This window comes from Aureobasidium subglaciale (genome assembly GCF_000721755.1).
Source record: "Aureobasidium subglaciale EXF-2481 unplaced genomic scaffold scaffold_1, whole genome shotgun sequence".
Taxonomy (NCBI): Eukaryota; Fungi; Ascomycota; class Dothideomycetes; order Dothideales; family Saccotheciaceae; genus Aureobasidium; species Aureobasidium subglaciale.
Window position 1 is genome coordinate 1,684,751 of NW_013566994.1, and position 13,602 is coordinate 1,698,352.

General features: G+C 51.7%; 7 protein-coding genes across 7 annotated transcripts; 5 read left to right on the top strand and 2 right to left on the bottom strand.

The window, feature by feature from the left end:
* Positions 1-51: 51 nt before the first annotated feature.
* AUEXF2481DRAFT_1456 (uncharacterized protein) lies at positions 52-1,914 on the top strand (the record flags this gene model as incomplete). Its single annotated transcript, XM_013492511.1, has 2 exons — positions 52-1,375; positions 1,442-1,914. 2 exons carry the CDS (start codon positions 52-54, stop codon positions 1,912-1,914), a joined length of 1,797 nt encoding a protein of 598 aa, XP_013347965.1.
* AUEXF2481DRAFT_104863 (uncharacterized protein) lies at positions 1,750-3,550 on the bottom strand. Its single transcript, XM_013493063.1, has one exon. It carries the CDS (start codon positions 3,513-3,515, stop codon positions 2,163-2,165), a length of 1,353 nt encoding a protein of 450 aa, XP_013348517.1. The 5' UTR covers positions 3,516-3,550; the 3' UTR covers positions 1,750-2,162.
* A 323-nt stretch (positions 3,551-3,873) lies between these two features.
* AUEXF2481DRAFT_1458 (uncharacterized protein) lies at positions 3,874-4,937 on the bottom strand (the record flags this gene model as incomplete). The annotated part of the gene is made up of 2 exons (XM_013492512.1): positions 3,874-3,922; positions 3,976-4,937. 2 exons carry the CDS (start codon positions 4,935-4,937, stop codon positions 3,874-3,876), a joined length of 1,011 nt encoding a protein of 336 aa, XP_013347966.1.
* Positions 4,938-6,776: 1,839 nt separating this feature from the next.
* On the top strand, positions 6,777-7,622 carry AUEXF2481DRAFT_1459 (uncharacterized protein; the record flags this gene model as incomplete). Its single annotated transcript, XM_013492319.1, has 1 exon — positions 6,777-7,622. One exon carries the CDS (start codon positions 6,777-6,779, stop codon positions 7,620-7,622), a length of 846 nt encoding a protein of 281 aa, XP_013347773.1.
* Positions 7,560-8,671, top strand: AUEXF2481DRAFT_208787 (uncharacterized protein). Its single transcript, XM_013492320.1, has 2 exons — positions 7,560-8,491; positions 8,617-8,671. The coding sequence occupies exon 1, from the start codon at positions 7,698-7,700 to the stop codon at positions 8,241-8,243; it is 546 nt and encodes a 181-aa protein (XP_013347774.1). The 5' UTR covers positions 7,560-7,697; the 3' UTR covers positions 8,244-8,491; positions 8,617-8,671.
* A 396-nt stretch (positions 8,672-9,067) lies between these two features.
* On the top strand, positions 9,068-10,894 carry AUEXF2481DRAFT_1460 (uncharacterized protein; the record flags this gene model as incomplete). Its single annotated transcript, XM_013492321.1, has 3 exons — positions 9,068-9,490; positions 9,658-10,137; positions 10,193-10,894. 3 exons carry the CDS (start codon positions 9,068-9,070, stop codon positions 10,892-10,894), a joined length of 1,605 nt encoding a protein of 534 aa, XP_013347775.1.
* A 167-nt stretch (positions 10,895-11,061) lies between these two features.
* AUEXF2481DRAFT_35930 (uncharacterized protein) lies at positions 11,062-13,171 on the top strand. Its single transcript, XM_013492322.1, has 3 exons — positions 11,062-11,934; positions 11,986-12,006; positions 12,056-13,171. Exons 1-3 carry the CDS (start codon positions 11,314-11,316, stop codon positions 13,091-13,093), a joined length of 1,680 nt encoding a protein of 559 aa, XP_013347776.1. The 5' UTR covers positions 11,062-11,313; the 3' UTR covers positions 13,094-13,171.
* Positions 13,172-13,602: the final 431 nt, after the last annotated feature.

The following is a 13,602-nucleotide window of genomic DNA, read 5'->3' on the forward strand; positions in this document are numbered from 1 at the left end:
TTGGGGAAAGATCGGTCGCTCCTCCAACGAGAGAAGCTCACCGACACGACGATGCGCTTTCCTTCTCTCGCTTTCGCTGCCGTAGCTGGTCTATGGCAGCAGCCACTCGCTCCTGAAGACGAAACAATAACAAGCACGCGCCATGTTCATGTCTCCAGAACTTCTACCAACACAGGCAGCACAATCTATGCTGTTCTTATGGGCACTTCTACTCCATACATGGACCACCTCCCCGCCACTTTGATGACCAGGTCTATACCCTGGCAAGCACTGCAGACTGCAAATCTTGAATGCCGCTCAGAAGGAGAATCTGCCAGCACGATGCGCATCAAAGTCACCCAGACTGTAAACCAAGTTCAAGCTACGGTGTTTGCGAGTAAAGTTGGGACTTCGGTGTCGACTCCTACAGACGTTCCACAGTCTTTGAGAGAAGAAGCTGCAGAGGATGCGGAAGAGTTGTCGTCTTCGCAGTTGGCAGCGGCGATCTCATCCGCCAAGTCCGCTGCGCTGGCACATTCGACTGTTGCAGTACTTGCTACGACCACCTCATCTGATGCAGATGCTTCTCCTGCTGTGGCCGAGGGTCAACCTCAGTACACCAACACGAGCTCTTCGACACAGCCATCCATTACCACATCCGAAAGCTCCTCCGTGCTCCCAATTGGCCTTGAGCTTCGATCCAACGGAGGTGCAGCGACAACAAGTTCACCACCAACAACAACGACAGCCCGAGTACCAGGCGTAGTGATTGCCGTCATATACGGCACTTCAACGTCGATGATGACATCTATACCGCCGACGTTACTGGCTGAGATTACTGCCACGCAACCCACGACCACCGCACAGTCAAGTTCCTCCGAAGGCACTACAGAAGTAGACAGCTTAACCAGTACCACAATATCCGACGGTAATCTTCAGTTCACGGATGCGAATGCTGCAGGATTCAAGAGCACACAGACGGCTCTGATCCAGGCGACTACTCATAGCGACGAAGATGCTGCGAAGAGTACCACCGCAGTCGCTTCCACGCCTCAGAGAGACTCTTCATCCTCGACGTTCTCATCAGCTTCAACGTCCATGTCCGTGAACTCTGCGTCCGTGACCAGCAATAAAATCTACACTATCCCTATGACCACCAGAAGCACAACATCTCCGTCATTCACCCCGGAATTTTCCACGCCAACCACTCCTTCAGCAACCTCAGCAGATCCATTCTTCACAGCCTACAACTCCCAGAGCAGCGCCTCTTCAACAGCAGACATAGCAGCCGACAACGCAGCCGGCGCCTCGGGAGGAGACTCGGGCAGTTTCAAGCTCTCAAAAGGAGGCTTCGCCGCCATCATCTCTGTCGTGTCTATTGGTGTGGGACTAGGCCGTACGTTTACTCACTCTCCCTTCTCTCCTCTTCCTTGCAACGTATGCAAAAGCTAACAAGCTACAGTAGTCTTCCTCATTCTGTTTGTTGTGGCAAGACGTCGACAGTGGAAAGTACGCCAATCTATCGCTCGCGCTTCCCGCAGATTTACTGGAAGGTTTTCTTCTCACCCTAACAAGAAAACTTTGAGCAATGAGAAAGGGAATGAGCCCACCTTGCCCATCATCGAACCCCGTCAACCAGCCGGGCCTCGTCCAGCTCCTTCTTCCCGTCGACCTCAGCAAGGATTTGCGAATATAGACGCAACTTTACATTCAAATTACCGCGGCGTCGAAAGCGTGGTAAGGATATCAAGGGGCCCAGAAGCTTGGAGAAAAGCCATGGCAGGTCAGAGGGTGCAACAGAGTCAGAGTCAGAGGAGGAAGCCTGAGTTGAGGGTTGATACTGGATTAGCTGGTGGAAAGATGGAGGAGGGGAATATGGGAGAGCAGGGGAGGAAGAAAAGAGCGGACTGGAGAGACTTGTTTAGAGCTTTGTAGTCGATTTGAGGGATGGGGAGGGGTGACTCGGTAGAAGCGTTGTAATGGAAGGGGGGGTATATATGTGGTGAGAGAGGGCACCCAAGATGCGACTTGTAGATTGTATTTCAAAATGTCCTTTGTTTCACATGCACCGCAGCAGAAACTTCGACTTGGCAGATTTCGCAGGGCAGTGTGATCAATGTATCAAGCATGCTCTTCTTGGAGCAAAAGCTTCTAGCTACCGTCAATCGCGTGCCTGTGTTCATTCATTCATCCTCATCATCATCATCATCAATACTCAACACAGCGCCCCTCCCAACCCTCCTCCCAGCAGAAGCAGTCGGCACAGCACTCGGCCTCGGCGTCCTCCCACTCAACCTCTCCTTCTTCAACCTCTGCACAGGCGTCTCCTGCACACCATCAACATCCACCCCATCCCCATCCTCATCACTCCCAATACTATGTGCCCTCTTCCGTCCCCCTGCTTCCCCTTCCTCATCACTATCCTCTTCTGCATCTCTATTCGCCTTTTGCAAGCGAGCGATTTTGCGCTTCAGCACGGGATCACTGCGTAGCTCCTGCAGAGTGAGGATACTTTGACAGCCGGCTACTGGACATTGCACGGCTCTTGCGCCATCTGAGCGTACGATGTTCGTTGGCATGTCGATCATGGAGGTTATGGCTTCTCTTTCGAAAGTATGCGGACACTTTGCACTAGTCACGGGATCTCTGAATTCTTGCAGTGTGATGGGGCATTTCGTGCTGATTGTTTCCCTTGCGATTTGCAAGTCGTCGTCGCTGTCTTGGGCTCCAGGAGGCGTTTGTCCATGGGCGGGCAAGTCTTCTTTGAACCAGAGGTGGGGGGGAGGGACGGGGTTGACTTCATTGTCCCAGCGGGCGTCGTGGGTGATGTTTTTGAAGCCGATGTAGTGATTGTTTTTGCTGTAGCGGTCGGTCATTGTGCGGGCGGTGTAGCGGTTGTGGGCGCGGGTCAGGCGGTCGTTGAAGATGTTTGCGACAGCGAGGGGGCGCTGGGTGGCATTTGTAGGGTCGGTGGGGTCGAAGTCATAGTATTCTTCAGACGTGTCTCGCTCGGCGCGTTGGGTGCGCTGAGTGCTGGCGTTCGAAACGTCTTTGATGAGGTCGGTGAGGGTGTGTTGCATTTCTTCAATCGTGCTGTCGGCGTCGATCATCTTGCGCACATCCTTGTCCATTTGCGCCGTCATGCTGTCGACTTTTGCTTGCAGCTCTTGAAATTGCTTCTCCATATCTTGCACACGTTGTTGGCTGGCGACGGCATCTTCGTCGTTGGCGGCCTTTGAACGAGCTCTTTCCAGTGCCTTTTCCTTGCTGCTCAGGGCTTCGTTTGTCTCTGCGGCTGCTTCACTCAGGCAGGAGATGACTTCGGCGAGGAGATTGTGGTTTTGCTGGAACTTCAGAGGGAGCGCTAGCTGTCGTAGTCTGTCTCGGCCAGCCATGCTCAAGGGGTGTTGGAGTGGTTCGTACGGTGGGAGTTCGTTTGTGGGCGCTCGTTGTGTTGAGGCGGCGGTGCCTGCACGACCCGGTGTGCCGCGGGCCGGCGTCGATGCCACTGTCGAGTGTCTTGTTCTGAGCGACATGTCTGCGTGTGCGGATGGTAGACGATGTGTGGGCCCGAAGCTCTCCAAAAGTCTCATCTAGGAAGACGCGTTCGGCTCTCGCGTCGCTTCACGCCAAGCCCCAGCAGCGGCTTCCACTTCCTCCACACAGCCTTACCTTTGCTCTTTCTACCTTCTCTTCACCGACACAATTTGCTTTATCAGTCGCTCAAGCTCAATTTGCGTTATGGATTCTGCATTGCCTATGTCGATTTCTAGGCTACCAGGCCTTGTCTCTTTATTACATGAAAAGCATTTGTGGGTATTACTGTCTCCTCGCTCCTCTTCGAGTCTCTCTGTTTCTTCCTTCTCCATTCCTCATTCATGCACGTCTTCTTGCTTACTTGGTGATGAAGCCAAGGTAGTCGGCCACGATCAGTGTCACCATACTTTGGAATCATTGTCAGCCCTCATCTTTACAAATCCGTTCGGAATGACTTACGCGTGAGGTGCAATGCGCACATAGTAGGTCGAGAATCCTCTGTAGAATCTCAACGGTCCCTCCTCGGCTGCAACCTTCTTGAAGCAGTCAAACATGCCTTTGTACTGAACTTCACCGTTGGGTCCCTTGGTCTGCTTCTGCAGTCTGGTCTTGACAAAGTCGAATGGCAGACTGAAGAACGATGCGAAGAAGCCGGCGGCTGCTGAGGCTGTCAATGTCTGTGTGCGAGGCGACAGAGATGTGTCCTTGAGCTGGTTCTTGGCTTCCGAGAAGAAGGCGAGCTGTCCAAAGTTGAGAGCCATGGCGCGGACTACAGTAGGTCCAGCACCTGACCAGAGAGCCGCGACACCTTCCTTCTGCGAGATTCGAGTCAAGGCGTCAAACACTGACTTGTAGTTGGCACGCTGGCCGGCAGGCTTCAAGCCATCGCTCTGCATGCGAATGAGGGCGAGATCGGCTGGGTTGCCAACCATGGCTGCCAACCCACCTGCCGAGAGACCAGCCACTGCACGCTCAGAGAAGCCAATCTGCTTGCCCTGATCCTTGGCTCTCTTGCTCAGCGTGCCCATGAAGGTATCAAAGATGCCGATGCGAGCTGTCGTGTATACGGCTTGTCGGAGGAGACCTGCGCTGAGGCCGGTGTAGAGATCGCCAATCTTACCATTGGCAATGATGTCGCGAGTGACCGAGAGAGGTGAAGGCTTGGGTCCTGTCTTGACTCCCTCACCGGCGAGTTGCAGGCGCACCTTGATCATGTCGATAGGTTGGATGACCGATGTGGCAACCATACCGGCAAGTCCACCGTTGATGAAAGGCAAAGCTGCGCGGACAAAGGGTGTGTGTAGGAAGTCCTTGGTGGCCTTTCTAGGATTCTCGGCTGCTGCCTTCATCGCTTGCGGTGCGTCTTTGGCCGCATTACGTGCCGCAGCTGCCGCTTCCGAGATGGTTGATGTGGTGCTCATGTTTGCTAGACAGAAGTTGTCGAGGAAAGATCCTATCTTTGCTTATATCAAAGATTTGGGCTGATGGTTGAGGAATCGACCTCGGCTATGAAATGGTCAAAAGGTAAGTCAGGAGTGAAGGTCGTTGTCCTGTGGTGGGGCACACAAAAGACGTCAGCCTGTTGTTCTTATCCAAAAGTGACTGCGCGATAGCATGCGTGTGAATCCATCAATGTGATTGCTCGACGCGGTCTCAGACCGGGATGTGTGGAGAGAGCTGGCAAGCCAACCCGCACCCTCTCCACACGAGTTGTTCCGTCCATACAATTGTCGTTCCAGGCCTTGGATGCCGCAGAAAAAATGTTACTATCCGCGATAGCCATGGCTTATCTCGGCAAGTATACGGGGACAGACCGGGATTGTGCGACATGGACAAGATTGATTGCTTACCTTGACGACCAAATTGCGGAAGCCTGCTGTGTGTTGAGCGAGTCTCTTTCGTAGTTGAGTCAATTCACTGTCAGTCGATGTCCGAGACGATGGGTCGTCGGGTGAAAGTAAACAATAACAGTTGATGTGCTTGTTGTGAACAGAGGTTCAAATGAAGCGGATAATGCTATATATATCGGCGTTGCGGATATTAATCGAGACTTAACGACAAGTCCTTTGTTTGCCCGGCTTTCTACGATTCGCTCAAGTGATAAACCTTGGAAACAGAAAGAGGAAGAACCGCCTGCTGATGAAGGAAAGTCACTCTGTCTATGGCTCCTTCCTACAAGGCTACGGAGAGGTGCGGGGTCGATCACAAGTCACTCTTGTATCAGCAGCTGCCACCATCTAACCTTTGCCCCGCGTCCAATGGCAGTGACCGTTGTGTGTACCTCGTCCAATCATTGGAACTCTGAGTTGACCTGGCGCGTTACTATTCGCTCGTCCAAGAGGTACACAGAGGTAGCTACGTTACGCGTGTCAAACCGGGCTTGCTTTGTTTCATGAAATGCCATGCCGAGGACATGACCCAACGTCCAGGTTGAGCTGGAAAATCAGGTACGCTGCTCTTAAAGGCTCTGCTGTCCCTTGTCTTCACTATTCGTCCTCACAGAGTCTCACGAAAACATGATCAAATTTATGCGTCAAGTTGGAGAGTGAAGTCGTCGGTGTTTTTGCTCGCTGACCACACGGGTGGAGAAAGCGCGCATCCCCCACACTGCGGGGATCATTTCCGTCACCTCGCGGAGAGCCGTTCTTCCACGCCCCGATTCATTCCGAGTAATAGGGACTGGACGGACGGAAGTTGCATTTGGCTTTGGAGAGAGAAAGGTGCCGAGGACTTGTACTTGGTCTGCCGCTGACATGATCTCCAACTCAAGCAACCCCCTTAGGTCGGCTCAGAGTCGCAAAGCCACAAGTAAATCCTCGAAGACACCATCTGCCATATCTGGTCCAGACATCATGCGAGAAGATGCGGGAAGGTACAGTCAGATCTCGTGGACGTAGCAATCGATGGAATTACGAATCTCGATGATGTGGCTACAGCCATGGAGAGCATTGTGCCTTGAACATCTACACACTCGAAGGGCTCCGCGTACAAAGCGACACGCATGTCCATCCAAGATGTGTCGTTGTCAAAGGCATGCCAACAAAGGTGAGTACCCCCCACATCATGCTCAGATGATGTCGAGAATCTCTCTTTGTCTATGTCCGTAAAGACAAAGGAAACACTCTAGCCCACTCAATCCTGTATCTGTTTTCCGGATTAAGATCAACCAGAAGACACAAAGAACATGACCAGATGTTATATCCTTGCCGCATCGCGTACGGCTTGTTGAATCAAGTCTCTCACAACATTCCCGGCAAAAGATGGCCACCTCAAAGACAACCGAGATACAGACTGTGCCAATCGCCGAAACACAAGGAGACGGTTCACCCGTTCGGAGATCAATCCGCATTGCAGGCCTCAACCCTGCTCTCGAAGTGCGTGCACAGCTACAATCTGTCAATGGCGTCAAGATTGAAGCGCGAGTTGTATATGAGAAGGCAAGCGGCAGGCAGGTCAAAAAATATGCTATACGAGCTCTGGATGTAAAGCTCGATAACTTATGGCCAGGCAGAATCATCAAGGCAGTCGATAGCTATCCTATGGTAGATCTCGATATACACCCATTCGACCTAACCGTAAACCAAACACGCTCGTGCGGGCCTATCGGCGCAAAATGGCGGTACATGATCGTGCTCTGGATGACGAATATGGGTCTTGTTGCTATACCTTTGTTCACGCTCAAAGAGGTACGACTCTCTCATGAGCGTTGCCAGGAGTTTGTTAGCATCACTACCGCTGCTAACCTGCAATGGAGAGGCGCTCCGGGAACCGCGTGGGCTGGTATGCCCCTTATGATGAAGACCAATGGAGATCTGGACCTTGGGGACAAATGTTATGCCGACCTCGCCCGTCCACACTTTGTGAACAGATACGAGAAGTTCTTCGACGACGTGGGCCAGATTGATGGCGGGGAGTACTGTAAGTTGATGGACTTGTACGAGATCATGGAGCTGGAGCAAAGAGTCGCTGCTTTTGCAAGGTTCGATGATGAAGGAATCGTTCAAGCGTACGAGCCGCAGAACGCTCACGTACCGAAACCCGGAGTGAGACATATCAGCGGCAAGACGAAGAAAATGGCAAACAAGAAATTCGCCAGGCGGGTTTGAATGAATGGGAGTGGGTCCTGAGCGGAGATGCTGAATTGAGATGTGGGCAAGCAATCAAAGTAGATATTTCTTGGTATGCCTGAGCGTGCTGGTTTCTCGGTGTTCAATTCAAAACAATATCAACCTGTCAAGATGGATAACGAGATCCACATACTGCTTCTCCAAGTGAAGGAGTTCTCCGGATCACCACAATTCATCATTCTCATGCTGATATCACTCTTGAAGACTTTGGAGGGTCGTGGTGTTCATAATTGTGAATTGGATCGAATTCAGCTGCGCTGGTCTGTAATATCTCATGCGCCGCAGTACCGCATCGTATCGTGCCCTCACATATGCCATTGTGTGTTCGAGGTTGGTAACGCAAACCGAAGTAGTGAGAATGAGATGGAGTGTAAGGGTTCTCCGCTCACGCTCTCACAGCCGAGGTGCAAGATGCAGCCAAGCCCAGCACGGAAACATTCCTTCCTATATAAAGCTCCAAACTGCCGTGACTGCTTCCCAGCTCCCTCCCCGCAGCTTTTCTCCCACAACAATTGCGCTCCGGACTCGCAGTCGTGCCTCCGACAATCGAAAGACCCACAACGACCTCATATCTCGACGTTGAGGGATTGTCAATGCTGACCGAACCTTGCGTTTGGTTGGGCGGCCTGCTTTGATATGCTCAGTGCTCGAGCCGATGTTTCCGCGACGACTTCGATACGACTTTGCGACTCGACACGGACGTCTCATGGCGTTGGTCATTCAGAAAGAGTTCAGACTATAGGCAAGTCAGGTCCACAGCGTAGGAGGGAGGCGACGCGACGCAGAAGCAAGCAGCGCGCCTACTCGAGTCCATCACAGTCCTCCTGTCGCATCGGACGAAGTCACAGGTAAGCTGGTTTATCGCTGTCTCATGCCCAATGGCAGACCATGGTGTCCTTGCAGAGGTGGGCGACAACATGACGCATTCAGTCGACGTAGGTCTGTTTTGCGATAATAATGCGCCCTTGTATAGCGACCGGCTGTTCGGCCCGGTATCTGGTCTCGGAAGCAACTCACGGCAAGCGAAATTCGCGTCATGCTGTTGAACACACATGCCTGCACGTTTCTTGCCCTCGAATCAAATGTGTTGAACAGGTAATTGATCCCCACGGAGTATCTCCATAACTCCAGAGACGTCGTGTTACGAATCCACAATCTGCCCCTTGGTCTGTGGGGTTTCGAGTCAGAATCGTGAAAAATCTGGTTGGTCAGACCCGCACACCTCCGCGAAGTGGGTGAGAATTCGGATGTCGATCATTCACCACCTCTGGTCAGAAATCGGACAGTGCCATAGCACGGTGAACCGGCCTTGACGTCGGATGTGAAGAAGGATGGCGACCCGAGAAGAAGTTTTAGAGGGTATCTCAAAAGAGCGCTGTCCCTCGTCCCTGTCTTTGCAACTTCCTCCCCCCAAATCTGCAAATATGGGTGTTCTTGCCAAAATCGAAGACAGGCCTACGCCGCCATGCGTCTACAACTGGCGTGTCTACCTCTCAGCTGTGGTCGCGGCGTTCTCTTCTTGTATGATTGGTTACACTACGTCTTTCATTGGCACTACAGTCGCGCTTCCGTCGTTCCAAGAGTATTATGGTCTTGATCGATTGAGCGACTCTAAGGCTAGTTTCATTTCAGCCAACATCGTCTCTCTGTTCCAGGCCGGTGCTTTCTTTGGCTCAATCTTTGCATACACGACCTCGTACTTCCTTGGTAGAAGAGCGAGTATCTGGATTTTCATCACCGTTTTCATCGTCGGCGCGGGCATCACCTTGAGCCCAAGCCACACCCTAGGTCCTATGTATGCTGGTCGAGTCATCTCCGGGTTCGGTGTAGGCGGTTGTACCATGGTGGTAAGTCGCTTCCTCCCCTTCTGGCTTTTCGTGATATCGCCTGTGTCTCTCTTATCATGTCGCAAGAAACAATTGTTGTCTCTGCATCGAGGCAGTACCCTGGACACTCGCACATCGTTCTGGAGAGCATTGTGAAGGTACGGCATTGCTAACACAGCTTTATACAGGTCCCAATCTTCTTGTCTGAGATCGCCCCACCCGCCATTCGAGGTAGACTTGTCGGCTTGTACGAACTAGGCTGGCAGACCGGTGGACTTGTCGGCTTCTGGATCGTGTTCGGCGTATCAGATTCGGACGCTTCGGCTCTTGAGGGTAAAATGCAGTTCACGGTACCGTTCGCCATCCAGCTTGTGCCTGCCGGACTGGTCCTGATTGGCAGTATCATGCTCAAGGAGACACCGCGCTGGCTTTTCAGCAAGGGACGCCGCGAGCAAGCGATCAAGAACCTCTGCTGGATCCGTAATCTCGAACCCACTGACCAGTATATCATCGAGGAGGTTGAGATGATGGAGGCTGCGAACGATCAGATACCCAAAGGCTTCTTCCAACCAATCAAGCTTGCCCTCACCGATAGGAAGATTCTGTGGCGCCTCTTCCTTGGTCACATGCTGTTTGTGTTGCAAAACTTCTCTGGTATCAATGCTATCGTAAGTACCGCTCCTGTTGTGATTCGTGTCCTGACCCATCTGACATTTGATCCAGAACTACTACTCTCCGACTATTTTCAGGACGATGGGCATTAACAGCGACTACACTGTCGATCTCATGACTGGTATCTTCGGTATCTTGAAGACTGTGATGACCGTGTTGTGGCTTACCGTCCTTGTCGATAAGTGGGGTCGCCGTCAACTCCTTGTCTACGGCTCTATCGCCGGAGCCTCATGCATGTACATCATCGGTGCTCTCATCACGTCAAACACCAGCCGCAGCAGTAGCGCAGCACCGTCCGATCACTTGTCTTCTCAAGGCATTGCTACCATCGTCATGATCTACCTTTGGACCACCTCCTACATCCCTTCCTGGAACGGCACTCCCTGGGTCATTAACTCCGAGATGTTCACGACCGCAACCCGCAACGTGGGGCAAGTCTCTGCTTCAATGTCAAACTGGCTCTGGACTTTCATCATCGCCCGCTTCACCCCTGATATGATTTCAAGTATGGGGCCTGACGGATGCGGAATGTACTTCTTCTTCGCCGGTATGTCGACGTTGTCATTCTTCTTCGTCTGGTACCTCCTTCCCGAAACAAAGTCTGTGCCGTTGGACAAGATGGATCGCTTGTTCGAGATTTCACCAGTGAGGAAAGCTCAGCCTATTCTGATGCAGGAGCTGCAAGACGAGAATCTGGAGATGAGCTTGCACGCTGGCAAGAGGATGAGTACATCGAGTGAGCACAGAGCGTGAGAAAGATTAGAGCTCATGTGTTTTATAGACCGGTCCTGCGATAGAAGATAGACAAAAGATGATGTATGATTACTATTCCACTGCAGAAAGAAAAAGAGCTTATCTCCGTTTCGCGGCGGCGCCATGCATACTCGTACATACAGCGACGTGCTCCACAGGCTCCATTTGGCTCACTCCAGCACATCACCAGACAAGCCTCGGTGGCACGCAGTGGTGATGTATGTCGATGGTTGTCTACATAGTACCCCGCATCCCACGTTGATCCTCCTTCTCCGCACCGTGAGAACACTCCTCCCGAGGCTGCAACGACAAGGACTCCAGTCGATTATCATTATTACACCGAAGATCTCTCATCTCCAGATTCAATAACAAATCGACTTTGCGGACTGGGCTGTCAACAATATACAATTCGAAGCACAATGCCTTTTGAATCACCTCACCCTCCAATTGATCTCCCGCCCAAAGAATCAATCTGGTCCTTCTTCTTTGAATCTTCTCACAGCCCTCTTTCTCAAAACCCTCTGCCTTCACCACTCTCTGGATATCTGGATGCTAGTACAGGTCGCTCGTTGTCCTATCTCGATGTCAAGACAAAAGCTACAGCTCTTTCCACTTCTCTTATCAAGAACCAACACTTCAAGCCGGGAGATACAGTGATCTTGTTCTCGCAGAACTCAATCTGGTATCCTGTAGCCATGTTTGCCATCCTTAGAGCTGGGGGTATAGTTAGTGGTGCTAGTCCTGCTTATGGTGTAGAGGAAATGAGTTATGCATTAAAAACTTCTGGGGCGAAATTTTTGATGACGCATCCTGAGAGATTGGATGTTGCGCTCGAAGCTGCAAAGTCGGTGGGTATCTCTAGGGATAGTATTTTCTTGCTTGAGGGGAAGCAGGAGGGGTTCAGGAATGTGGAGGAGTTGATTGAGGGAGCGAGTAGTGGTGAGCAGGTGCCAGCGTGGAAGGGTGTTCAGGAAAAGGGTAACAAGAATGTTTGTGCTTTCTTGAGCTTTAGTTCGGGCACGACGGGACTGCCAAAGGCTGTAAGTAGCTCTCTATTTGAGGTGTGATGGAACGAGCTGACATCAAACAAGGTCATGATATCGCACCAGAATGTAGGCAGCAATCCAACTTGCAGTCTAGACAACCACTGATGAGAAATAGGTTATTGCACAATGTCTTCAGATGATTCAGATCACTCCGAAACTCGAACGAGTCCTCGCTGTTCTGCCTCTCTTCCACATTACCGGCTTGGTGCACATCCTGCACCTGCCAATTTTGTTGAACGCGCAAGTTATCATGCTACCTTCATTCTCGATGCCGACTATGCTCTCCACCGTTATCAAGTACAAGATCAAAGAACTGCTTCTCGTACCGCCTCTTCTCATCAGGCTCGTTCGCGATCCGGAAGTTGATAGGCACGATCTCTCCCACATCGAGCGCTTTAGTTCGGGCGCCGCTCCTCTGAGCGAAGAGATCCTGCAGCTTCTGCAAAAGAAGTTTCCAAACACTGGCTTCAAGCAAGGCTATGGCATGACAGAGTCTTGCTCATGCATCACTGGTCACCCACCTTCTCACTACTCCTACAAATATGCTCATGCGGTGGGGCAAATCGTGCCTTCGACCTCGGTCAAGATCATCAAAGAAGACGGCACAGAAGCCGGCATCAACGAACCAGGCGAGATTCTCGCCCGAGGTCCTCAAATCACAATGGGCTACCTGAACAACAGCAAAGCCACAGCCGACACCTACGACAAAGAAGGCTACCTCCACACCGGCGACCAAGGCAGCATAGACGCTCAAGGCCTCCTAACCATCACCGACAGAATCAAGGAAATGATAAAAGTCAACGGCCACGCCGTCGCTCCTGCAGAACTGGAAGACCTACTCCTCGGCCACTCTGCCGTTGAAGATGTCGCCGTCCTTGGTATTCCTGACGCCATGGCCGGAGAAGTGCCAAAGGCTTTTGTAGTTGTGAAAGCCGAGTTTCAGGATAGAGAACAGGAAGTAGGGAAGAAGTTGTTGGAGTATGTTAAGGAGAAGAAGATTCGGTATAAATGGTTGAGCGAGGTGGAGTTTGTGGATGTTATTCCGAAGTCGCCGTCGGGGAAGATATTGAGACGGGTGCTCAAGGGTAGGAAGAAGAATGGCGAAGTTGGTATTCTGGTCAAGGAAGTTGGCAAAGCGAAGGCTAAACTGTAAGATAATTGGGAAAAATGTCGTGTTTTTGCTGTCCTTCTCCACGATAGCGATGTTAAATATCCTTGAAGCTCGTGTTGATACATCTGTGAAAAAGAAACCTCTTCACCCCAGAAGTGTTTAGCAGCTCAAGGCTTCCCATAAGGCAAAATGATTGGTGACAATTGGTACTTTACGAGCGTGCAATGTGCCGGTATGGGCCATGTTCTCGCGGCAGTATTCCATGACCTGTGCGCCTGCTTTCCGGATATTCCTTTGTGCCCTGAAAACAGTATCGAAGTGGCCTCTTTGATCAGCTCAGCCGTGTCGCACGTGAGCAAGGCTGTGTAATTCGTTCTCTTCTGCCCTTATCACGCAGAACATGCTCAGAGAAAGCTCGTCATGAGTCCAAGGCAATAGCAACGACATCAGCGACAACGGGAAGTCGCTTTGGCCGCCGAAAGAAGGGTGCTACGGCGAGTACGGCAAGAACGGTCATCGTGAATCAACGGCGAGCGATATGCCGGCTCCGA

Bases quoted from the DNA above. Each gene is read 5' to 3' on its own strand.
- AUEXF2481DRAFT_104863 (XM_013493063.1), bottom strand. From the start codon at position 3,515: ATGTCGCTCAGAACAAGACACTCGACAGTGGCATCGACGCCGGCCCGC.
- AUEXF2481DRAFT_208787 (XM_013492320.1), top strand. From the start codon at position 7,698: ATGCCTGAGCGTGCTGGTTTCTCGGTGTTCAATTCAAAACAATATCAA.
- AUEXF2481DRAFT_35930 (XM_013492322.1), top strand. From the start codon at position 11,314: ATGCCTTTTGAATCACCTCACCCTCCAATTGATCTCCCGCCCAAAGAA. The intron at 11,935-11,985 runs GTAAGTAGCTCT...ACATCAAACAAG, and splicing joins CGACGGGACTGCCAAAGGCT to GTCATGATATCGCACCAGAA. The intron at 12,007-12,055 runs GTAGGCAGCAAT...GATGAGAAATAG, and splicing joins TCATGATATCGCACCAGAAT to GTTATTGCACAATGTCTTCA.